Source organism: Tursiops truncatus, chromosome 2 (genome assembly GCF_011762595.2).
Source record: "Tursiops truncatus isolate mTurTru1 chromosome 2, mTurTru1.mat.Y, whole genome shotgun sequence".
NCBI classification, from domain to species: Eukaryota; Metazoa; Chordata; class Mammalia; order Artiodactyla; family Delphinidae; genus Tursiops; species Tursiops truncatus.
The window spans coordinates 107,178,630-107,204,169 of NC_047035.1; the positions used below are offsets into that span (position 1 = coordinate 107,178,630).

At 53.3% G+C, this 25,540-nt stretch overlaps 2 protein-coding genes across 5 annotated transcripts; one reads left to right on the top strand and one right to left on the bottom strand.

Annotated features, from left to right (window-relative positions):
* Positions 1-45: 45 nt before the first annotated feature.
* On the bottom strand, positions 46-16,576 carry RASL12 (RAS like family 12). Of its 4 annotated transcripts, none has more exons than XM_073799804.1 (6): positions 16,558-16,576; positions 13,645-13,757; positions 11,648-11,704; positions 5,583-5,656; positions 4,670-4,860; positions 46-2,005 (listed from the first exon to the last, which is right to left on the bottom strand). In XM_073799804.1, the coding sequence occupies exons 1-6, from the start codon at positions 16,569-16,571 to the stop codon at positions 1,630-1,632; spliced, it is 825 nt and encodes a 274-aa protein (XP_073655905.1). In that variant the 5' UTR covers positions 16,572-16,576; the 3' UTR covers positions 46-1,629. The 4 variants fall into 4 exon arrangements, with proteins under 4 accessions (XP_073655905.1, XP_033707708.1, XP_073655904.1 ...); XM_033851817.2 differs by lacking the exon at positions 16,558-16,576 and adding an exon at positions 14,243-14,261 and having other exon boundaries at positions 46-2,001; XM_073799803.1 differs by lacking the exon at positions 16,558-16,576 and adding an exon at positions 14,243-14,261.
* A 4,754-nt stretch (positions 16,577-21,330) lies between these two features.
* On the top strand, positions 21,331-22,797 carry KBTBD13 (kelch repeat and BTB domain containing 13). Its single transcript, XM_004321761.4, has one exon. It carries the CDS (start codon positions 21,331-21,333, stop codon positions 22,705-22,707), a length of 1,377 nt encoding a protein of 458 aa, XP_004321809.1. The 3' UTR covers positions 22,708-22,797.
* The last annotated feature ends 2,743 nt before the right edge of the window (positions 22,798-25,540 follow it).

The window sequence follows — 25,540 nt, forward strand, 5'->3', positions numbered from 1 at the left end:
GGTGTTAGCAGACAGTGAGTGAACTGCAATCAAACTAAAACCCTGTTAGGAAAAAAACGAACAAAACCTTTTTATTAAAATGCTTCTGGATGTGGGCAGTTGGAATTGCATAGTCTGTTCAAATGGCAGTGGTCCACACACAAGCGGCTTGAAACAAAAGTGCAAAATCCAGAGCCAGCCTGTGGGTCAGGAAGCCAGGCCAGGACTCCTCACGTGGCCTTGAGGAGTTCACAGCCTCCCTCTGACCTCGGCTTCTCCGTCTGCAGAAGGTGGCTGAAGCCTGGGCAAGAGCTATTGTTTTCAATCCAAGCTCCTGGAAGGGCTGAGTGAGGAAGGGGCAGGATTCTGGACTCAGAATCCCCTCCCCCTCCCTTCCCCCACCACAGGCCACTCCTCTGCCTGCTGGTCTGCTGAGGGTCCGTGAAAGACTTCCTTTGGGCCAGAGGCCCTGTGGTAAAGAGAGCTACAAAACTAAGAAACTCCCTGCCTCTGAGACCCTTCTGTTGCTAACCGTGGGATCCCAAAGGAGTGTCGCGATCCCGTGTCTGAGCCACCGTGTTGCAGTATAAGCTGTGGTGGCAAAGCCAAATAATTTATGCAAAAATTTGCTTTATGAACCAAAAATTCCTTAGGTGGTATCTTACAAAAGTGGACTTTGAACACGCAGACCCATTGCCAAGGGTACTAGGTCCTGCCGCACCAGGCTACAAACAGAAAACTGTGCTTCTCCCTACCGGATGTCTGATACAGCCAGTTGTGGGCTCCCTGGAGTCCTGGGTGATTGTCACTGGAGAGAATGACTTTGTTCTGCAGTTTTGATCAGTAAACTTGACAAGGCAGGTCCTGAGGGCCTGCGGACAGAGTCCTTGATTTAAGGTTGTAAAATACGGGGGCCCTGCCTCCTGGTGGAAACACACAGGAGGCTCCCTACACTGGCCTACCCGCGGCCCTCTCCCTCTGCCCTCATTGAGAGGCAAAGGACTGGAAATAGGCCTTCCCGGGACACCTTTGCTTCTCACAGGCTGTCCCGTAGGATTATTGCAACTAGATTTTACTTGGATAAACTGTGAGGTTTGTTGCCTGGGGGTTCTGTGAAGTCAGAAGGCAAGGGGAGGGCCAGGCTCTGGCCCTGCAAAACCTGCAGCTGCCCTGCCCTTCCCGTCCACCAGGAGGTGCTGGGACCTCAGGGCAGGATGCTCTCAGGCCCACACTTATGCAGTGCCTCCTGAAGCTGTCCACCCAGAGCTGTCCACCAGGGGCCACATCAGGCCTGGCTGTAGATGGAGCAGGAGGGGGTGATGGCGCCACGATGGATGCTGCAATTTCCTTCCACTTCAGGCTGACCCCAGGTCTCTGCGTTGTCACAGTGGCTGTTTCCTTCAGGGTGAGGGATGCAGTGGTTCCCATGGAAACCAAGGTCTGGAGGGAATAGGAGCAGAATTTCTGCCTGTCCCTGTTGCTCCTACAGTGAACTGGGTGTCAGGGACACTGCCTGGTGCTGGAGGAGGGGTCAGCTGTCCACCAGAGGGTGAGGGCTGCTGTTCCACCAGAAGGAAAGCCGGTGGTGAGAAGCCAGCTCCTGCCCTGCAGACTGCCCAGCGCTGAGCCTGGAATCCTGAGCAGGGGCCCTCAGAAGATCTTGAAGCCCTTCAACAGTGTCAGGGTGGGTGCCTTGCGCTTGCTCTGAGCCCGGGATGACTTTACAGTGACCAGCTTGGCCTGGGCCACGGCAGGAATCTCCTTCAGGCTAGCAGTAGAAAGTGTGTTGAAGGCGCAGCTGGCCAGCCCGTGCCGGGCCGTGAGTGGGGACTGGTAATGCAGGGCCCTCTCCTCGGAGATGAAGAGGGGCCTGGCCAGGGAGTTCTTCTCCATCTCCCGCCGTGCCTCCCGTACTGCCTCGTGGAAGACGTGCTGCACGTGCTCGAAGTCCAGGCAGGCAGAGACCTCGAAAAACAGGCACCCGAACCTGCCCGCCAAGGCCACGCCCTCTGCCTGAGTGACCTGCCTGGCGGGGAAGCAGGGTGAGGCGGGGTCAGGAGCACGCATCCAAGTCAGGCAGGCCCAGGCCTACACCTGGATCCTCACTTACTAGCTCGGTGACCATCTTCATCTCTCTGAGGCTCAGTTTTCTCATCAGTAAAATGGGATAATGAGAGCTGCCTCTCAGGGTTGTTAAGATTAAGAAGACGATTTGTGTCAAGTGCCTAGCACAGTCCCTGCTTAATAAGTGGCGGCTGATGTCACCGAAGCCAGAATTTCAGAACGAGGCCGAGGGGAAGGGAGAAGCTGGCCCAAAGTCCCTGGCTAGACCCTGCCTGTGGCCAGAGGAAGATGGGTATTCCCAGCCCCACATCTCCTTGACTCCCTTGGTCAGGAAATGAGCCACCCTCAGCCCTGGCATGTGGGATCAGCTCTGGGGAAAGGCAGTGGTCTGGTTGGAAGGATGTGAGACCACAGTGTCCACAGAGGCCTGGTGGGCCGAGGTCCTGACTCAGGACGCCTGTGGTCGGCAGAGGTCTCAGGGCTCGTGGCAGGGAGTTTTGTCTGCTTGCCCAGGAGAGAGGCAGGAGAGAGCAAGGGTGACAGCACGAGAGAAGGAGCAGCACCTATTTCCAGCTTCATCCTGTACCACCTCCCATGATGATGGGATCGAGTATTTGTAACTAGGAAGGTCCTGAAAGCCATGGGAATCAGGGTGAGAGAAAAATACTGGCCCTTGGATAGGTCAGATGTCCAGAAGAGGCAGGGGGCAGGCGGGGGGAGGGGTCCCTGAGGGCTGGAGGCCAAGGTTTCAATGGCTAAATCTCACTGCTGAGCTGCCTCACCTGCCATTCCTGAGGACAGTGGCACAGCCTGGGAGCTGAGAGGGGACACCAGGGTGGGTATGGTGGGAAAAGGTTTCTGAGCCAAGGTTAATTTGGCAGGAGCAAAGGCTGGAAGTGGGCTAGCTCAACAGACAGAGGGAATGACTGGGACAAAAGCGTCAGGGACAGAGCACCTGATCCATTCCCCAACCAGGGTTGGTGTCCTGACTGTCAGCTCACAGATTCCTGAGGAACTCCTTTTGAAAGAATACTTGGTATTATGTGCCTTTGTGATGAACTTGAATCTGAAACTTTGTCATTGTGGGGCTTGAATAATGAGCTTTCGGAAACAAGAACCCCACACGTGCGTGTGTGTGCGTGAATGGATGAGCCGGGAATATAACATTATTACCCTTTTTCTTATTTTGGCGTAGCCTAGCGAAAATGTTATCAGTGGTTATCACCGCTCTAACCCACATTTTACCCTTTAGCTGCAAGACACTCATGGGAGACATTGACCAATGCTCAGCTAAAAATTACATTGTCTGTGCCCATCAAATCCTGACCTACCAACCTCGGGACTTGACCAAAGAAGGAAGTGGGGACAAATCTCATGACTCCTTAGGGAAACGATGCTGCTTTGCTCTTTGCCCCCAAACCACTTTTGGACAATCCCATTGGTAAATATTGGGACCAAAACAGTGGCCTAGTTTTTTTCCTCATATTTAAAACTGGTTTATTCACAATCCAGTCTTCTGATCCCTATTCTAGGCTCTGCGGGATCTGTGATTCCTCAAAGACTACCTTTTGGCTTTAAGATCACACAACTTTGCTCATTCCCTGAGATGGAATTTGTCTGGGTCTGAGGGTCTGCCCACCTTTGAAGGCTCCTACCGTGAGCACCCTTCATGAGACCACACCCCATTTCCCCACTGCCCATCAGCCCCGATCTATATTAAGTGTTCCCTCCTTCCTAACATCAGTCAGTGGGCCTTTGGGGCCTGGGGAAGTAGGAGTGACCAGCCCTGAGAAGGAAGGGACGGGAGGAAGGCTGGTGGGGGGTGCCCTACCTCGCAGGTGGACTGGCCACACAGGACGGATGTGCTGGAGAGGGCCAGTGGGGTCACCCATCAGGTGGAGGCATCACAGTCTCAAACGCCTCAGGGGCCAGGCGGGCAACTTGGGTGTGTGGGGAGGGTGGAGGTAAGCCACGGGGAGTGTGAGGCCTGTGTTCAGCTGGAGGGGGCACGCCCCACCTCAAAGCATTCCAATTCCGGCTCTTTTAAAACACTGTGCCAGCCAAGCAAAATACGGCTGCAGCACTCAGCGGTCATCTGTCCTCTGGCCCAGTCTGTGGTCTCCGATTCAACTCCAACTCTTTCTAAGAGAACCTGCCCTCAGCACAGCCAACTGCGGGAATGAGCCTGGGGACCACGCTTGGGCGAGGCGAAAGCTGGTTGGACCAGGGAAGACACCTGACCCAGGTGGCCAATTAGAGCCTCTCTCCCCAGAATTGGAATTGGGCACTGGATGACCAGCCAGCTGTGGGGAGTGGAAACAGAAGGTCATATAGTCTCAGGAAAGCAAGGGTGAGGCTGAGAGAGACCTCAGAGCCTCAGGAGGATGGGAGGAGTGGCCTCTCTTCCGACTTTCAGGGTCCAGCTCCTGTGCAGCCCAGATGCTCTTCCCTTCCTGCCCTTGGCTGCCTGGAAGCCCTGCCCACCGTATCCTTACAACACACCCCCTTCTATCTACATCCAAGGGGATTACTCTTCTTAGCAGCCAAATAATCCCTGAAGATGACACCGCTTTTACGAGAAAGGAGAAGGCGAGCTCTAGGGTGTGGGACAAAATGCCGCACTCACCTGTACTGGGCCATGTCCAGCTTGTTGCCCAGCAGCAGAGCAGGGTAGCTGCGCTGTGTCTCCTTCTCATGCAGAGCGAGCAGCTCCAGGTAGCTGCTGCTGCCCTCGAAGCTCTGGCGGCTGTCGACGCTGTACACCACCAGGAAGGCGTGGGCCCAGTTCAGGTAGCGCTCACAGTTCCTGGGGGTGTCCTGGGGCAAAGGAGGGCAGCCTCTGTCAGGGGCAGAGGAGGCCAGGGTACAGGCCTTCACCTGAGCTGTCTCATCCCACTTCCCCGCTCCCTGCATCTCTGTATATTGTTCCCAGCAGGGCCCTTTTCAAAGGGGCACTTGAGTGTGGATTTGGCCTGTTGTGAAAGGAGACATTGTTTCTGAGCCTCACTCCCACCACCCAGCCCCAGACTTGGAGACCTCGGCCTCTGGGGCACAGAGCCAAGACTCTGGCATGGCCCCTACAGAGACCTGGCTGTGCCTGGGCACTGCTGGTTTGGGGTCAGGTTCACGGTGCCCCTTTGGCTTCTGAGAAGAACTGGCATCCAGCCTTGGCGGGGGTGGTGAGGACACAGGGAGATGTATGTACTGGGCGGCGGGGCAAGGTTGGGCCAGGGGAGCCTCTGTGTAAACACGTGTGTGCACCTGTCTCCATGCGTACACAGGCGTCAAGCCCCAGAGCACAGAATCTCAGAGCTGACACCGACAATCATCAGGTCTCCCCAGGCCCCTTCCTATCCCTTCTCATTTGGCACATCAATAGATTCAGGCCCAGAGAGGTCAGCACCTCAATCAGGGACGCATGGCAAATTGGAGCTTAAAAGGTTTACAGAGTCCCATCTGAGGTCCACACTCTGGAAGCAGGACTTCCCAAGAGGCTGCACTGACTCTCAGCTCTTCATGGGTCATGGGGGTAATGTTACCAGGTCTGCAGTGTCCATGACCCTCAGGTGGACAGGCTGGTGGTCCACGGTCTCCTCAGAGCTGTAGGTATCCTCTGCAACACAGACGGTCAGCCCAGTCAGAGGCAGGGCAGGCCACTTGATGGTAGGCTGGGTCTGAGTCCCAGCTTCCCTTTGCTGGATCCCTGTGCACCCCTGGGGGACTTGCTCTGGGGCTGGCTGAGCCAGGACCACTGGAAAGACCCTGGCTCTCACCCACATGGAGGACACGGGCAGACCCTCCCACCAAGGAGATGCTGCTCCACCTGTCAGGCCCAGAGCACCCGAGGGCACTCATAGAACATGCCACAGGGTACGGGATTGTGTTCTGGGTCCACCCACCACACCGGTAGGATGGAGTGTGTGTGGCTCACAGGCCCAGTGAGCAGCAGAGGCCTCAGGAGCTGCACTGCCAGCCCCTCCCACCTGAACCCCAAGCTTCTCCACCCCCTTCTCTCCAACCACAGTACCTGGCCCACAGGAAGACCCCAAGAACAATCAGGACAACCCTCTGGCCCCCGGTGGGAAAGGGACAAGAAAGGAGAAGCACACAACATGATTAAGGCAGGGGCCGGGGGCGGGGGGTGGGGAGGTGGGTCAGACCCTGTTTAGAAGACCCGAGAAGGAGGGGCAGGGGATGGGGGAGGGAAGGACTGGGAGTTTGGGATTAGCAGAGGTGAACGATTATATACAGGATGGATAAACAACAAGGTCCTACTGTATAGCACAGAGAACTATATTCAATATCCTGTAATAAATCATAATGGAAAAGAATATTTTTAAAAATGTCTCTGTGGGCTTCCCCGGTGGTGCAGTGGTTGAGAGTCCGCCTGCCGATGCAGGGGACACAGGTTCGTGCCCATGTCCAGGAAGATCCCACATGCCGCGGAGCGGCTGGGCCCGTGAGCCATGGCCGCTGAGCCTGTGCGTCCGGAGCCTGTGCTCCGCAACGGGAGAGGCACAACAGTGAGAGGCCCGCGTACCGCAAAAAAAAAAAAAAAAAGTCTCTGTGTATAACTGAGTCACTTTGCTGTACAGCAGAAACTGGCACAACGTTGTAAATCAACTATATTTCAATAAAGAAAAAGAGGTCCCAAGAAGGTTTTACAAGTAATCCTTGTCAAAATAATAGCAGAGGAATCTAGGATGGTTGAAAGTTTTAGGTTGGAGATGGGAATCAAACCCAACTTCAGCTACTTTTTAGCTGTGTGCCTTGGTCAAGTCATTTCAGCATTCTGAGACTCTGTTTCCTCATTTTAAAATAGGGATGATGTGATAACACTGGCTAACAGTTTTCAGGTTTTTACTCTGTGCCAGGCGCTGTGCTAAATGCTTGTCCCTGCACCATTCACAGGGCTGCATGAGGACTGGATGGGCCGCTAGGCATGGGGCCTGGCCCTCCACAAATGCCCGGTAAAGGACAGTGGGGACATAGTGCTCCAAAGTTTCCAGGGCAGGTTCACATTCCTAGGTGATTTTTTTTTTTTTTTTACTTTTTATTTTGAAATAATTTTAGACTCATGTAGAAGTTGCAAAATAGTACAGAGAGTTCCTGTGTACTCTTCCCCCCCCCTCCCCCCAATGTTAGCACCTTACATAACCATAGTACCATGGTCAAAACCAGAAAATTGACATTGGTACCATACTATGAACTACACCACTGACCTTATTTGGACTTCATAAGTTTTTACAAATTGTTTTCTCTAAGTTCTCATGACCTCAAACCTGAGAAAGTATCAAGTGGCCAGGCCTGCAAAGAGGACCTCGCTGTCACAATCATTCTCCCTACCCCCAACTTTCCCCTGTGCCACTGGCCCGCACATGTGAGTGTACTTGGCCCTCACCTTTCCCTGGGGGTGGTGGTGCCCCTGTGCCCCAAGTGACCCCAAAGAAGAACCCTCTGGGCAGAACTGGAGCCCTCTCTGCCTGTTGGTAGCAGCCACTGTGAGAAGCGTACCCCCCAGCCGTGGCGGAATTCTCTCTGAGGGCCATTGGCAGCTAAGCCAGGCCTGGACACACGCCAGGTCCACTAGCAGCCGGCAGGAGTCATAGACAGCTCCCATCCCCAGCCTGCTGTGGGGACTTGGATAAATAGCCGTTCTTGTTCAAAGACAAAAAAAAAAAAAAATCTCATGGAAAATATGCCCCAAATGTTTAACTATATTTGGTACAAGAAGAGCTGCCCCTGGATACCTATATCTCCTTCAGATTTTTCTTTATTTTCCTGCCAGAGTTGTCTGATGCATGCCTTTTAGGTGCTTCCCAGCTTCTGTGCCCAAACAGGCACCATGCTGTGCCCAGCCCAAGGAAATATATTAGCCCAACCTTGGTCTCCTACAGTCCCTTAAATGCAACAGCCTTTTGAGGTCGCTGTTAGCTCTTCCATAGAGAGATGACAGGAAGGTGAGGCCCAGAAAAGAAGAGAACTCTCCCACAGCCACACAGCACCCTATCAGAAGGAACTTGAACTTGGGGCTCTACAGTGGGACCCCCTCACTCCCTCTGCTCAGTGGACAAGCCAATTCTCCAGCTCTATCTGTGCAGAATACAGGGAAAGAGCAGAAGCGCCCCACCCAGCTGAGGCCGTGGAACATGCATGGGCAAAGTGGAGAAGGCTCAGAGGTCATGAAATCATCTTATCCAGCTCCCTCCCCCTTTGCAAGTGAGGTGACTCCAGGGGCTGGGGGTGCAGTGGGGGCTCCTTTCCAAGTCACAGTAATGTCCTGCCTCCCCATCACAAAGTCCCTGCCCTCTGGTCATTCTAGAGTCCTTTACTAAATACGGGTTTCATAACTGCTAGTTCTAAATAACATTCTTAGGACTTAAATGCTGAGAAAAGATCCCTTTCCCGAAGTATTTTTCTCTCATTTACAGCAATAATTTTTAAAATGTCACTAAAGGAGCTCTGGTCAGAGTGTGTATGGGATGATGCTTCAGAAATGGTGCCTGTACCCTTGTTGGAGCAGGATGAGGAGAAGAGCAGTGAGAAGCTTGTCATTCTGCCCTGGGCAAACCAGGTGAGATGCCCCCAATCCCTCTGTGAGAGGAGGGTGTCCTCCTGGATACCCCTGCTCGCTTCCTGGAGTGCTCAGCACAGGTGAAGCCCTTTCACAGGCACTGACTCTCTTGGCTCCTACCAACTCTAACAGTCACAACCTATAACAAGGCACAGCTCACACACAGAGCACAGTCTATTAGTCCTATCTTCCAGATGGGGAAACCAAGGCTCAGAGAGCCCAGTGCCACACAGACTTCTGACTTCAGGTCCTCGATAGCATAAGGCCACCCTTAGTGGAGGGCAACTGGAGTGGTGTCTCATCTTCCTTTGTACCTGAGGTTCTCCATGATCTTAGGCAAACCACTGAGCCCTCTCTGCCTCAGTTTCTTTACCTGTAAAATGGGGATAATAATAGGAGCTCTTCTTTAAAGGGTAATCCTAAAACCAAAATTCAAATCCCATGTTTAACAGCATCTGTGTTGTGCCTAGCAGTGCACTCCAAGCTGGAGATAGGAATGAACATCACAGGTGTCCACCTTCAAGAGGCCCCTTTGAGCTCAAGCTCTTGGAAGGTGTTTGAAAAGGGGGGAAAGGGTGGGGCTTCCCTGGTGGCGCAGTGGTTGAGAGTCCGCCTGCCGATGCAGGGGACACGGCTTCGTGCCCCGGTCCGGGAAGATCCCACATGCCGCGGAGCGGCTGGGCCCGTGAGCCATGGCCGCTGAGCCTGCGCATCCGGAGCCTGTGCTCCGCAACGGGAGAGGCCACAACAGTGAGAGGCCCACGTACAGAAAAAAAGAAAAGGGGAAAGGGTGGTTTTACATCTCCACATGGCTAACTCTTCCTTGGATGCTCAGACCTTTCTCCACAGAAGGAAAGGCTCTGGTCCGAGAGTCCCCCCCGTTGCTGGAACCAGCCATGGGATAGTGGTGGGAATGTTCAGACAGTGGACAGGACCCCCAAGGAGCAGCACTGGCCTCCCAGAATGGCCGACAGGAGAGCGTCTGGCCATCTCTCCAGCTCAGAAGCTCTCAGGGTGTGGTACGAGACAAAAGGCTGAGGTGACTAACCACTGTGGAGCTGCCACACCCCCACCTCAGACCGTCTGACCACGCATTCCCCTACCAGTTCAGAACTCCAAAATTGCTCAACCAGGAAGCTCAAACCACCACTGTAATAGGCACCTCTGGTGGGACCCTGCCTGAAGGGTATGGATGGGGGACAGGAAGAAGAGAGACTGGAGATAGGTTGCCAAATAAAATACAAGATAACAAGTTAAATTTGAATTTCAGATAAACAGCTAATACTTTTTAGTATAAGTATGTTCCATGCAATATTTGAGGTAGGCAGAATCTGTCTTTTGAGCCACTGTCCTTGAGAATCTCCGTTTTCCCTTCCCAGACATCCCTGCTGTGTGCCTTCCCTTCCCACCCACTCCCCCACCCCGCCCATCTGACTTCGTGCTCCTGTGTCTCACTCCCCTGGGCACTGACCTCTGCTAATCGATGGGCTCCCCTCAGACCTGCTGGTGACCCTGGCCCACAAAGCTCCTTGGGCCTGCTTCCTCCGCTGTAGCCGAGGGGCTGTGTCAAAGCACAGGCGGTCACACCAAACTTTGAGGAACAAACCCCTTAAGGACTGTCCGCAAGTTGCCTACCCTGCATTCCTGACTTAGCCAGGGGACCCCCCTCTGCTTCCTGTGCTTGACCCCTGGGGTTCTGTGTAAGATCTCCGTGGAAGAGGGGATTCTGCTACGTAAGGAATAAATTCTAAAAACACTGGACCAAGTAGCCTTGACATCCCTTCCTGCTCTGACACTGGGATTCAACATCCCAGCCTGGACTGAGGGGCTGAGGGGCACCAGTGGGCTGAGGAGCCCTTTCCTTCAGGCGTGAAGGGCGCAATCCATCAGAGGTCTGCTGCCGGTGGTGCTGCACTGTGGAGGTTTCATTTGTGGGACCCCAGGGTCCTCCCGGAGCCCTGGGTTTCCTCAGAGGGCCTTCAGGGGTTCCACAAACGCCTTATTCAATTCTTATGAAGGGGGAAGATAATCTAAGACTGCAACCTCCGTTTCCAAAGAGCAAAGAGTATCCAGACACCCCATTTTTCTAGTGGAAAGTTTACCATAAAGAAATGCTATAAATGTGAGCTTTAAGTTACAGTTATATTAATAAAATTCTGCTTTTATGTATTTAGATATTGGGCTTCCATGTAAGAGGTTATTTGAGGAAAAGGTCCTGCTGCTAAAATTAATTTTCAGAAACAGTGATCTAATTAACTTGGGCGAATCTCAGCCACCACAGATGGGAAGCCATTTGAGGAGAAAGAAGGAAGGAGAAGTGACGACGCATTCAATGTCTCTGTGGGTCAAGTATTACGCTACGTCTTTTACATGTGTTATTTCATTAATCCTCACAGTAATTCTCTGAGATAGGTATTTTTATGCCCATTTCACAGATGAGGAAACAGAAGCTCAGAGAGCTTAGGTGACTGCTTCAAAAGTGCACAGCCGATAAGTGACAAAGCCAGGATTCAAACTCAGCTCTGACACCAGGGCATCCCTTTTTCCAATACACCATCATGATACAGCTACCAAACAAGACTAGTTTTCTTGTGTGGTTAAAAAACTGGTTTAGAAGCCAGTATTACTAGGGAATTTCCCAAATGTCTTGTCCAGCTTTTGTGGAAAAGTACACGGAATAACCATCTGGAAGAAAAACACTTAATGGCTGTGCATATTCTGCAATGCTCGATTTTTTTTTTTTTAAGTTTCATCATACTTCATATTTTAGGGCAAAGCAACTTCTCTCAGTTCTCTTAATTGGGCTAACCCCCAAGTTGTCTGGGGTGAGCTGAGGAAGGGTACATTTTTGGAACTTAAAACATTTTGTCGCATGGGCTGAGTCACATGGGCTGAGTCATCAGCTGGCTCCTCCCCTCGGCCCCCAGATGTGTGGTCCTGGTCAGGCCTGGGCCCACCACGGCATATGTGTGTTTGCAGGGGAGATCCAAGTGGGCACGGCAGGAGGGACAGGAGGGAGTGGGCCCTTACCCAAGTTGGGGTCATATTCGCTGATGAACCTCCTGGTCAGAAACTTCACCGTCAGGGCTGCAAGAAGGAGAAAGAAGTTGGCTCAGTCTCCCCATCGTGTCTGGCTGCTGGGCCCTGGAGCCTGCCCCTCTCATTTTAGGGAGGACTTATCTAGCCTCTGTGACCCCTCTGCTCTCTGGAGAGCGGGGGAACTGGTTTGAGAGGCTCAGAGGAAACCAGAAATATGGGGAACCATGTCCTTCCCGGTTGCATTCTGGGATGTTTTATTTTGGAGGGGGATGGCGGCGAGAAAACAAATGAGAGGCAAGCCTAAGGGGCGTTTGTGAAGACCCTAACTAAGGGGTCTGGACCCAGGCAAGCAGTTACCTTAGGGCCAACTTGCTGAGACTCTAAGTGAAGAGAGACCTCCCCCACCCTTGACAAGGCACAAAGACTCTGAAGTGTGGAGGCATTTATCCCAGCTTTGGCTACAAGCCAAAGAGAGAGTAAGAGCTGAGTTATCAGTGGGTGATCTCTGGGAGGGATATGAACCCCCGAATCCCAAGTAAACACACTCTAGTCCTCAGTCCTCGAGTCTTGATTCTAAGGCCTCCACACTCATCATGGGAGGGTCACAGAACATAAAACCTGGGGAAGTTCTCCCCAGGTGGAATGCATTAACAAGATTGATTTTGTTCAGAATTAACCACATAAAGCTGAGGGCCAGCCCACTACTATACTGAACTCTTAAAAAGTAATGCAGTATTTTAAAGAAAATCCTTAAAATTCTTTCCCAGGATTCCTAACAGTGTCAGTTTGCAAACTAATACCCAGGGAATACGTATTTTAAAATTTAAATTCTTTCATTCATGTAGTCACTGGCTAAACTGTACCAGTGACAGAGCCACAGATAACAATTTGATTTTCAAAGGGAAGAGGGCAAATCTTTTCTCTAGGAAAGCATGATCCAGAGTCCCATCTCTGAGCCAGGGGGCTGGCTTCAAAAGTGGAGAGTAGGCGCCCGGTGAGTCTCACAGCTGAGTCCATGATGGCCATTCACTAATGGCTGCAGCTGGAAAACAGCCAGTGGAGAAGCCCCCTCTGCCTTCCCCCCTTCAGCTGCCTGGGACTGGGAATGGTGGGGAGAGCAGTGAACCCTTCTTCTGGATCTTTGCCTATGGTGACACCCCCCCACCCCCACCCCCTGGGCTCCAGATGGGCTCCAGCTGCCAAAGGTGGTGAAGGCAGAGTTCAGTGTTGATAGAAATGGCCTGAGTGTAAATCCAAGCGTTTTGTTCATTAAGGACAGGTCGGAGGCACCTGAGACCATAGTCCAATGTGTTTCCGTAAAGTCAAGAGAGGGGTTTGACTTGAAACAAATACATTTGATAAGAATTCACACTTTGTTCCAGAATCCCAGAGAATTGGGGTGGGGAGTGGGTAGCGGCCTCTCCCTGGGAAATCCCAAAAGCCAGCGACTTTTACCACCTCCCTTCGGGGGCCTGGGGCCCCTTCTCCCCTGGCCTAAATCAAGGAGCAGCAAGGCTGCGACTGAGCTCCGTAGGGGCCCTGGGCTGGGGATCAGTGCCTAACAGGTCCCTTTGGTGCCTGTCACCAGGGCTGACGGCTGGCCAGGAAGAGGAGATGGAGGGCGGTGAACGGCAAGGCGGAGACCAGCAGAGGACTGGGAGACACAGAGACAGAGGGGAGACAGCTGGGGTCACAGACAAGGAGGACACAGACACAGTAGGGAGACACAGAGGGAAAGACAGGCCAGGAAGAGAAGACAGCTGAGAGCTGGAGAAGCTGAAAACAAGCTGAGGAAAACCAAGCAAGAGAAGCTGAGGCAAAGAAGGTATATACCATCACGGCGTCTCATCCAACCCACCTGGGCGCAAGAAGCCCCGAAAGCCAGTGGAAGAGCCTGCCCGCAAGCCCACAGCGCCCCGTTCCCTCCACCGCTCCCTGTCTCTCGCGTCCCCGCCTGACCCCTTCCCTCCCTCCCGCACCCCACTCACCGGACTTGCCCACCCCGCGGCGCCCCAGGATGGCCAAGTTGACCTCGAGGGGTGCGCTCTGCTGCTGCCCGCTGCCCGCGCGGGGCTTCCCGAACACCGAGGACATGGCGACGCTGCGGAGAGGGAGACGGGTGCTGGCCTAAGGGCCCCGAGCAGCGTGCCTGCCCGTAGGGGCCCTCGGGAGCGAGTGGCGGCCTCTCTGGCACTCGCGGCCCCGGCGGCGTCGGCCTCCCGGACCCCGCGCCTAGCAGGCAGCCTTCCCGCGGCCAGGCCCGACCGTGCGGGGAGGAGGAGCCGGGGGAGCCCGGCGGGCGGGGCCGCCCGAGCGCCGCCAAACTCCTTGTAAGGGCTGCGGAGACCCCTGCGAGCGGAAAAGATCTCCGGCCGGCCGCGCCCCCCAGGGCCTTGCTGGACCTCGAGGGCCGGGCGGCGCTGTCACCCTTCGGAGCGACCCCAAGACCCGGCGGGAAAGGACAAGTACCGGAGAGAGGGAGGCCAGGGATAGGGGCACTGAGGGGAGGGATGTTTCCAGCCTTGTCTGAACCTCCACTCAGTCACTTCCCATCAGCAAGAAGATCCACCCCTCCTTTTGTTTTACCCAGCTGGCCCCGCCTCCTCCTCCGGGAAGCCTGCCGGGTTCAACTCCAAGCCTGGTCCTTTCTCTGGATCACAAGCCAGCTCCGCCTTGGCACACAACTTCCCCGACCACATTACTCTGCCCTTCGGTGTGGGGACTCTCAGGCGTCACTACAGAACCCGTAAAGAATCCTAGCTTCTGGGAACGGGGTGGGGGGGGTGGGGGGGGGCTGGGGGGGAGCTGGGGGGAAACGACTTTACTAAGATTTCATGGCCAATCTGGGTCCAGCTTCAAGAAACCAAACCCATTCTGGATTACTGTTTTCTCCCTGATGGGGAGCTAATGAGTCCCATGTGTTTGTGGCCTAGTGTGTAAATGGGGCATTTTATTCTAAAACCTGGCACTCCCTCTTGCCTATGATTCTGGGATTAGTGGATGAGCCTGGCAGGGTCACCTGTCATTCCCCTTGAAACCCGAGGTAAATCTGGTCATGCTGGAAACAGGGCAAAGGGCTGACATGAGGAATCTGGACATTTAGGATCTAGTGCCAGCTCTTTCACTGGGTGACCTTAGGCAAGTCATCTCACCTCTTTGGGCTTTGGTGTCCCCATCTATAATACTAAAGGAAGGGGAAAATAAATCCAATTCAAGCCTAATGGAGAGTGACAAAATAAACCCTGGGTTCTATGTCTGAGTACTTTCTAGAACCCTGTGGGACCTCTCTTTTGGAATACACTCCAGGCTTGAGTGGAGAAAGATATGGGAGTCTCAGAGACTTCTCACTGCAGCCCTTCCCCTTCCAACCCCAAAACCCTATCCTCCCATAGCTAATCTACCTACCCATGTGCAAAAGAAACCAGGAAAACCCAGGTCAGCAGGCAGAGGGTCTGGAGTCAGAGCCTGATGGTAATAACTTCTCCTCAACCAAGAGAGAAAATTATTTTCCAGGACAGGACGTGAATACCGACTCAGCCTAATAGTGTTTCTGGGAGATCATGGTAAACCAGCTGTGTTATTAAGACTCTAAGGTGTTGGGAGGAATTTGTTTAGATTACACCCACAGGCCAGAATCGCTCACAGAGCTAATGGCCAAGGGTTTTCCTTTGAGTTGTAAAAGGAGAAAAAGTGGGAGCCAAGTTCTAGCCACATCCCTGGGCTGGCCCTAGTCCTGGGAGGACAGACTGGTTCTGGGTGGGGCTATGGGGAGACTCAGTCTCACTGGTGGACTGCTGGAGAGAGGGCAGGCTGTGGACCCCCAGAGGCCCAAGTGGGAGTAAACCTGGGCTCTGCTACTTCCCTACTTATGTGATTCTGGGGGAGTTACGTTCCTTATCTTTAAGACTCAGACCAACCAGTAGATGGGAGCTGCAAGGAGGCAGGTTCTAGCTCAGTGTGAGTGTGAACTCTAATCACCTGAGCTGCCCATAGTTAGAAGGGACTACTGTTTTTGGAAGTGAGCCCCCTGGCTCTGAAGGTAATCAAGGGGGTGACACTAAAAGGTGTTGTAAGGAGACACCACAATGATTTGCAAGATGGGATGAGATGACCTTAACTCACTTCTATTTAAAAGATTTGAATTCTTTGCCAGCTGGTTACTCAGGCCCTCAGCTGTGACCGCTAAGTGCCCAAAGTCTGCCCCTCCTACGAGGCTTGGGAGGAAAACAGTGCCCATCTCACAGTTGCAACCACTCCCATTCCCCATCCTCAGCCTCCTCATCTGTGGGCTGCTTGTCCAGCACTCAGAAGTGCCCTTTGTGGACCAGAAAGGCTCTTGGAATCAGTCACTTACTGCCAGACTGTGGAATAAGCTACTTTGTCCATCTGGGCCTCAGTTCCTCATTTTATTACTCCCTGTACATTTTTTCTCACACATCACTGTGTTCTCAACCACTACCAACAGTTCCAAAATCTATCCAAAAACACAGTCAAAGGACTTCCCTGGTGGTCCAGTGGTTGAGATCCTGTGCTTCCACTGCGGGGGCACGGGTTCAATCCCTGTTCTGGGAACTAGGGTCCCACATACTGCGTGGCGAGTCCAAAACAAACAAAACAAACAAACAAACAAATACAGTCAAATAATTACGGAAATTTGATATAGGAAATTTGAAGTGCTGAGTCAGACCTAAAAGATTAAAATATAAAAATTTCAACATTTCCACCTATGTCATTCCCTGGGGGGTACAATTTATTGAAAGGAATAGTCATCGTTTTTATACACAAATACCATCACCAAATTATTGACCTGTCTTGGGGATTTTTTAAAAATCTATGAATAATGTTGAGCTGAAAGGACTCTGATTTAAAGGATTTAAAATACACGTGTTTCGAATTCCTACCAATGAGAAATCATCGTTGACTCTCAGGTGCCCTTCTTGGTCTATTTTTCAAAGACCCCAAACTCATTCAGAATTCCCAGAGCTGCAATATAATTAAATATCTATTAGACTAAGCCAATATGATAATAATCTCCTTGAATTATTCACAATGCTTAATGCACTTCTCTGTTTTTGTTTTTTGGGGTTTTTTTTTGCGGTATGCGGGCCTCTCACTGTTGTGGCCTCTCCCGTTGCAGAGCACAGGCTCCGGACATGCAGGCTCAGCGGCCATGGCTCACGGGCCCAGCCGCTCCACGGCATGTGGGATCTTCCTGGACCGGGGCACGAACCCGTGTCCCCTGCATCGGCAGGCGGACTCTCAACCACTGTGCCACCAGGGAAGCCCCACTTCTCTGTTTTTTATTCATCCGTTCCTTATTATCATCCTAAGAGGTAGTAATCACACCCATTTCATAGTGGAAGAGTTACAGAGACACCTCGTCTTTAAAATAGGGATGATATTAAGTATTAGATGAGATAACATGAAAATATTCCACCTAGAGGTTGGCCCATAGTCCAAAACAGCAAATGATAGTTCCCTGCACTCCCCTGGACACGAATAGCTCACACTTCTCACCCAACTGCCAAGAAGCCACAACCGTTTAGTGACCAGGAATTTGGGCACTTTGGGTCAAGAGAGAGGTTATTCTGCTAGGGTCAGTATCCCAACCCTCCTTATCACCACCTCCCCACATTTGAGGCTCTTATAAGGGGCCCTGGGGCCCTCGAACTGCAGAGGATGTGTCCCCTCACCCAGCAGTGGGCTTGCAGCAGGTGCTCAATAGGTGGCTCTGGAGTGAGTGGGGCACATACAGGTCTAGACAGGTAGGACTAGATCCTGCCCTTGCCACCCACCCCTACTCCCACCCCCAGAAGCCATTCCACATAAAGCTAACCTTTTGGGACCCCTTTGTGATGTCACTGCATTCCCTGGAGGCACAATATGACAACCACTTCTGTGATTTTTCAATTATAAATTCAGATGTCAAAACTGAACAGAACCTTAGAAGTCAGATCCAAGCTCCACTTTACAGATGAAGAACTGAGGCCTGGGGATTTCCCTGGTGGTCCAGTGGTTAAGGCTCCGCACTCTCAATGCAGGGGCCACAGGTTTGATCCCTGGTTGGAGAACTAAGATCCCGCATGCTGCATGGCATGGCCAAAAAAAAAAAGAACTGAGGCCTGGACAGGTTGGGTAGCTTTGCAAGCCAGTGGTAGTACCAGCATCAAAGCCCAGCAGGAATCCTGCCTCCTAGTCCAGTGCTCTTCTTCAGGTCCAGGCAAGCTCATCACTACCCTGTGTGCAGAAATACCACCATGGGTGGCAAAGGCCAGGGGTCACACATCAGGCAGGAGGGCCAGGAGGTCACAGTTGGAGGGAACTTCAGTCTCATATGGTTCAACACCTTCATTTATAGTGGAGGGTCCTCCACCAGATTGCAGGCTCTCCTGGGTCAGGGGTTGTGTCTCCTCCATCAGACTGGGGATTCCTACTTAGGTTAGGGCTCAGAAGTCCACCAGATCTTAGGTTAGGGCTCAGTCCCACCAGATCTGTGCATGCGTGTGTCTTGGGGGGAGGGAAGTTCCCCTGCTCCCTTCCCAATCACTGCAGATAGAGAGATGTACAAGGTGGGGCGTGTGCTCTAGAAAGGCTCAGGGTCTAACACAGAGCCCCTTTCCTTGCCTCCACCCTCAAACTTGCTAAGTAGAGAGGGAGGTTGGTGTGGGGTCGGGCAGAGCCTGGGAACTCCGTGGGCTGCCCACAGCCATGACAGTTTCCTTGTCCTCTCCAAGTCCCAGAGGGACATTTGTTGTCCGGGTGGAGGAAACTCTCACCAGCTGCAGAAAACACCCCACTGGGGCCTTGGGCACAGGGCCAGAGTGCTGATCCTGGACTCAGCCTCAGAGTCATGACCCCCCACCTTGGTTGACCCCCTCTGCACTTCCTGGCTGCTGAGGGTGGGAGCCGGGTGTGTGCACTAGCCCTCCAACCCACTGAAATCAGGGATGGACTTGTGAAAAACTGGGACTGGGAGGGAACTTCCGCCAGTAGGGATTCGTGCTCCTTCCCACTCCTGCTCTCAGGAGAGGTGCAGGGAGTGGTTCTGTCTACCAGTTACTAGGTGCCAGGAACAGGCCATCTGGGGAGGGAACTGTGGCCCCCTGGGGGTCAGCCCCTTCCCCACCCGCCCCTTCGTTTGAGCCTGGCAGGAGGCAGCTGCTTCCCTTCCTGAAGAAAAGGCTGATGCAGGTGAGGAGAGGCAGCTGGGCTGGGTCCTGGGGTCAAGTGGATGGGGTTCAATCCATCCCACAACTTCATTCATAACCAAGGCAAAGCCCATTCCATGTCTAGGCATCCCTTTCCTCATCTGTGAAATGAGAACAGTCAGACACTCTCCCTATCCTTGAGACCACTAGCAAGGACAGAGTCAGGACTGGGCACGGCAGAGCCCACTTTCCTCCAAGGAGGGGCTGTCATGCTTTCAGCCAACGTCTAGCCTCAGGGAAGGAGAAAAGCTGGCAGAGGGCCTGGGATAGTATCCGTGGGGACTCCTGCCCACCCCCTCTATCTCTTCCTCCTCTTCCTGTCTGGTCTCTGGGGCAGAGTCTTGCATATTTCTGGCTGCTGCCTCCAGGCTTCTGGCTTCCCAGGCTCACACAAGTGGTCCCCACATCCCAGCCCTGCTCTAATGGGGTGAACTGGGTGGGAGTCCCCAGCAAGAAAGGCACACTTGTGTTGGGTCTGCAGATTCATACTTGAGGATCTGTGCATGCGTGTGTCTTGGGGGGAGGGAAGTTCCCCTGCTCCCTTCCCAAGTACAGCTTTATCGCTGTGAGCCACTGAGCTACCCCAGCCCTCCTGAAGAAGACCTGCTGCTGAACATCTCCTGAAAGGCAGATACATCCTACACAGGGCTGGGCCTCAGTTAACCCACCTGTAGAACAAGGTAGCAGGAGAAGATAATCACCAAGCTCCCTTCCGGCTGACATTTTGGAACCCGGAGTCTTAGGTGGTCACCCAGGAAAGTTCTGGGCAAGGTGGGCAGCAGGAGGCCTGGGGCTGTCTGCTTCCAGACCCTGGGCAATTCCCTGTCTGATCCTCTACTGTAAGTGAAGGGGGTGAACCATAGGAGACTGAAATTCCTTCCAACTGTGACCTCCTGGCACAAAGTGACTGCCCAGCATTTGTAGCACAGGGAGGAAGCAGAGCACAACGGTTAGAGACGCAGGCTCTGGGGTCAGACTGGCTGCACTCCAGTCCTAGCTTTGCTGCTCTCTGGCCATGTCATCTCGGGCATGTGAGTGAACCTCTTGGTGACTCAGTCTCCTCATCTGTGAATTTAATAATATCTGACTCATGCATGCTGTAAGCAATAAATGGATAATATCTATCAAACGAGGGGAAATAATAGTTATTTCTCACCTGATTGCTGCGAGGATTATAGACGTTCAAGTGCTCACAAAATGCCTGACAGTGCAATTTAAGTGTTGAATATTATTTCAAGAAGCCTGTCTCCTTCCCATCCACAGACATATAGTCCCCTCAGCAGCCCCACTTTCCTTTTCCCAATATCTGAGCTATACAGCAATGGGCGAGTGGGGAGTAGCAAGAGGGGAACAGACACCAGCTTCCCACACCCATCCCGCGTCAGGGAATACTTCCACATTCAGGGACTTACTGAACGTTCACCTGTTACCCACGCATTTTTACAGAGAAGGAAATCGAGGCTCAAAAAGAGATTGGTCTAAGGGCTTCCGTGGTGGCGCAGTGGTTAAGAATCTGCCTGCCAGTGCAGGAGACGCGGGTTCAAGCCCTGGTCCGGGGAGGTCCCACATGCTGCGGAGCAACTAAGCCCGTGTGCCACAACTACTGAGCCTGCACTCTAGAGCCCACGAGCCACAACTACTGAAGCCCGTGTGCCTAGAGCCCGTGCTCTGCAACAAGAGAAGACACCGCAATGAGAAGCCCGTGCACCGCAACAAAGAGTAGCCCCCCGCTCGCCGCAACTAGAGAAAAGCTCGTGCGCAACAACGAAGACCCGACGCAGCCACAAATTAATAAAATTAAATAACCATTAAAAAAAAAGAGAGCTTGGTCTAGCCCAGAGTCAGGGGCAGAGGCCCAAGCCAAAAGAAAACTTACTCTGGACCCCAGCCTGGCCCACTCTACGTGTTCCACCTCTGCCTCTCCCTCCGGCACCCGAGTACCCCTGCCCCACCAACCGAAGGCATGAGCTAGGTATTCATCCCGTCCTTGCTCTTTCCCAGCTGAATGACCTTGAACAAGTCATGTAAATTCTCTGAGCCTCATTCCGAACACTGTACAGACACTGTCGAAATACCGTGAAACAGGTGTTATTATTGGCCCCATTTCGAAGAAACAGAGGGTCAGAGTTAGGGTACCTGCACGAGGGTTTATAGCTGCTTTAGTGCAGGTTAAATGGGATATTTTGTAAACTGCCCTCATAGTGCCCTGAATGCACTAGGTGCCCAGTATATGGTCACCATTATTACTATTTTTCTTACGGAAGTGAGTGACCCGGCAGGTCTCCAGATGCCCTCCGGGCCCTCGGCCATCCAGCCCGCTGGCCACCACATCACATGAGCCGTACTATCTTTAGCCAGGAAGATATTTATATGCCCCGGGTAAGTTTTTGCTGGTACGGGGGAGCCCCGGAGTCGGTGACCGCTGCATCCAGGTCCCCGGAGGCGGCCTCCGCGCCTGGGCCCGCCATGCCGCAGGGCCCTGGGGCCCTGATGCAGGTGTGGGTGGGCAGCCAGCTCTTCCAGGCCGACCGGGCCCTGCTGGTGGAGCACTGTGGCTTCTTCCGCGGCCTCTTCCGCTCGGGCATGAGGGAGGCGCGCGCGGCCGAGGTGCGCCTGGGCGCTCTGAGCCCGGACGGCTTCTGCACCATGCTGCGCGTGCTGCGCGGCGAAAGGCCGGCGCTGGCGGCCCCCGACGAGCTATTGCAAGCCGTGGAGTGCGCCGCTTTCCTGCAGACGCCGGCGCTGGCACGCTTCCTGGAGCACAGCCTCACGTCGGACAACTGCGCGCTGCTGTGCGACGCTGCCGCCGCCTTCGGCCTGCACGACGTCTTCCACAGCGCCGCGCTCTTCATCCGCGACGGCGCCAGCGAGCAAGCGGCCGAGCTGGCGCTACCCGAGGCTCGCGCCTACGTGGCGGCGCTGCGACCCAGCAGCTACGTGGCCGTCAGCACTCACGCGCCGGCGCCCGGCTTCTTGGAGGACGCATCGCGCACCGTGTGCTACCTGGACGAAGAAGAGGACGCGTGGCGCACGCTGGCCGCGCTGCCCCTGGAGGCCAGCACGCTGCTGGCCGGCGTGGCTACGCTGGGCAACAAGCTCTACATCGTGGGGGGCGTGCGGGGCCCCAACAAGGAAGTGGTGGAACTGGGCTTCTGCTACGACCCCGACGGCGGCACGTGGCGCGAGTTCCCCAGCCCCCACCAGCCGCGCTACGACACGGCGCTGGCCGGCTTTGACGGCCACCTTTATGCCATCGGGGGCGAATTCCAGAGGATGGCCATGAGCTCCGTGGAGCGCTACGACCCGGCCACGGGCTGCTGGAGCTTCGTGGCCAACCTGCCGCAGCCAGCTGCCGGCGTGCCCTGCGCCCAAGCCCGCGGCCGCCTCTTCGTGTGTCTGTGGCGGCCAGCCGACACCACGACTGTGGTGGAGTACACGGTGACGGCAGACGCGTGGCTGCCCATAGCCGAGCTGCGGCGCCCTCAGAGCTATGGCCACTGCATGGTGGCCCACCGCGATAGTCTCTACGTGGTGCGCAACGGACCTAAGGATGACTTTCTGCACTGTGCCATCGACTGCCTCAACCTGGCCACGGGCCAGTGGACAGCGCTGCCCGGCCAGTTCGTCAACAGCAAGGGCGCGCTTTTCACGGCCGTGGTGCGCGGCGACACCGTCTATACGGTCAACCGCATGTTTACGCTGCTCTATGCCATTGAGGGTGGTACCTGGCGGCTGCTCAGGGAGAAGGCTGGCTTCCCAAGGCCCGGCTCCTTGCAGACCGTTCTCCTCAGGCTGCCTCCCGGTGCCCGGGGGCAGGTGGCCTCCACGACGCCAGAACTGTGACCCCTGGGCTGGGCTTTAGGAGGGGATGCCCAGAGTCTTCTCTGAGCCATGGCTGAGTCTATTAGACTGGCCTTAGGAGCTGCTGGGAACTTCTCTCTCCCTGCCCCAGGTGAGACATCAGGGGCCTTGTGCCTTCTGCTTCTGGTGGTGTGAACATGTCCAAGCATCTCAGGAAGCAACGACTCTGGCATCTCAACCCTCAAATTACTTGGGCTGTCTTGAGAGCTGGTGGGTCACAATGTCAATGGAAGGGATGGGGGTAGGATTTCAATAATCCAGGCTTGTGTGTGAATGGGCCAGTAATTGAGCACCAGCTGGGAGTGGGTTAAGTGATGTTAATGAAACTGACAGGCAAGAATTAGGCACCTACTGTGTGCTCAGCAGGGTGCTGCACCTAATGTGACTGTAGTTGACAGACAGGGGTCCATAAAGCTTAGAGTCTTGCCAAGGGCAACAAAAGGTTTACACACATTTGTCTTGATCCACATAGGGCTAAAGGCAACAGGGCAAAAACAAACAAAAAAACCCAAACCCTGCAATATAATAAAGTCCTGAAGAAATCAGGGCAAAGGGAAAATAGGGAGAGGAAAAATATGTTACTCCAGGCAGAAGGGTAGTAAACTGTATGAAGAAGACAGGCAGGATAATTAGCTGCTAAATGGGGAGATTCAGAAGAGGAGAGACCGGAAAAGCTGGAGCAGATGGAAAGAGTCTGTGAGCCCTGCCTTTAAGGCAGAGCAGCCGTAGATGGAGGCCTTTGGGGAGGCAGTGAGGCTGCACTGGCTTGTAGAGACAGAAACTGAGCTGAACCTGGAGTGAGACCTGTGAGGGAAAAATGGTTCCCCATACCCTCTAATGGGATGTGGGCCCGCAGGGGAGAACCCAGTTGGAAGTCCCTTATCCACTGCCCTTTTTATCATCACTCCAGGGCAATAGACTATTAATTTCCATGACTTCAGGTTACTCAAGGTATGAGCCCAATTTTGGGCAGGTCTAACTGCCTCATCTTCCTCACCTGTATCCCTTCCTCTACATTCTACAGGTTAATTCTTTCCTCCTAGCCTCCACTCTTGCCATTCCCTGGACCTGGAACGCCGTTCCTCTTCCTCTCTGTTGGCTCTGTGCCTACCTTCTCTGTGCAGGGTTGGCTTTTCCCGACGATGGCTGTGTGCATTGCTCACTGCACCCCTGACTGACGTCCTTTTCCATGTGTGTATGTGCACCTGTGTGCAGCCGTGCACATATGTAGATAGCAAGAGCAGAGATCCTTTTGTGCTGTCAGCTGAGCTGGGACACTTTCCCACCTACAGGATAAAATGATGATGTCCTACAAAAGAACATGTCTACGCAACAGAAACAGACTCACAGACATAAAGAACAGACTTGTGGTTGCCAAGGGAGAGGAGGGGTCAGGGAGGGAAGGATTGGGAGTTTGAGATTAGTAGATGCAAACTATTATATGTAGGATGGATAAACAACAAGGTCCTACACTATACCACAGGGAACTATATTCAATATCCTGTGATAAACCATAATGGCAAAATATATGTATATGTATGAGTCACTTTGCTGTACAGCAGAAATTAACACAACACTGTAAATCAACTATACTTCAATAAAAAATTTTTTAAAAGAAAAACATGAGGTCCTGGGACTTCCCTGGTGGTGCAGTGGTTACAAATTCACCTGCCAACACAGGGGACATGGGTTCGATCCCTGGTCCAGGAAGATCCCACATGCCGTGGAGCAACTAAGCCCATGTGCCACAACTACTGAGCCCACGCACCGCAACTACTGAAGCCTGCACACTCTAGGGCCCACGCTTCACAACAAGAGAAGCCCCCACTCGCTGCAAAAGCCCATGCACAGCAACGGAGACCCAACGCAGCCAACAAATAAATAAAATAGTTTTAGAAACAAACAAAAAACATGAGGTCCTGAAAGACATCAGGCTGTAGAGATCACTAGTTAGGGACCTGCTGCTGGCCTCTGGTGCTGACCTCTGGTGTTAGATGAGGACTCTTATCTCGCCTCTAGAGTACCCTGACCCTGGTTTCTGGTCAGATGCCCAGCTCAGTCCTCCAGCCTTTTCAAGCCTCTGGGCAGACTTCTCCGAGTGGTCCTAAGTGGTCTCCATCCTCCAAGACCCAAGGGCCGTGGGAAATCCTGGCCTCATCACAAATGGAGAATGCAGCATCAGCCTGGCACCTCCTGGGCATGGAGCCTAGTGTCTGGGCTGCCCCTCATTGCCTCCTCCCCTGACCTATGTTCCTGTGCCAAGCCCTGGAGAATGCTGCCCTCAGAAGCCTGGGACCTTTTAGGCCTGGATTAATTTAATCTGATGAGTCACAATAATAAATCCTGACTTGGGCATCCTGTGAATGATGTGCAAAGTACTTTCACATCCATCTCCCCACTCCAGCCCTACCTCAGTCATGGGAGTTGGGTACCTTCTCCCAACTGATGAGATGTGTGAGGTTCAGAGGTCAAGTGACTGGCCCATGCCACAGAGCCCCTCACTTTTTTGTTCTATCAATATGTAATTTTATTCACATGTCAAAGATTTATCTAACTCATTAATAAGGGAACCAAAAGAATGGTAGGGCTGGTTCAAAGGCACATTTGAGAGACAAGAGATCTGTATATGTTGTTGGAAAACATATACTGAAATAAGTTTGCCAAGGTACAGGTAAAGCCGGTTGGTGTCTTACGGGGAATAAAAACATAACTTTTGTGGTTCTCTACTGGACTAAATTCCTTCTCATCTTCACATATATGCACATACATACTTGTACATGCAGCTACGTTAGCATGTAACTTTACAAAGTCAGGA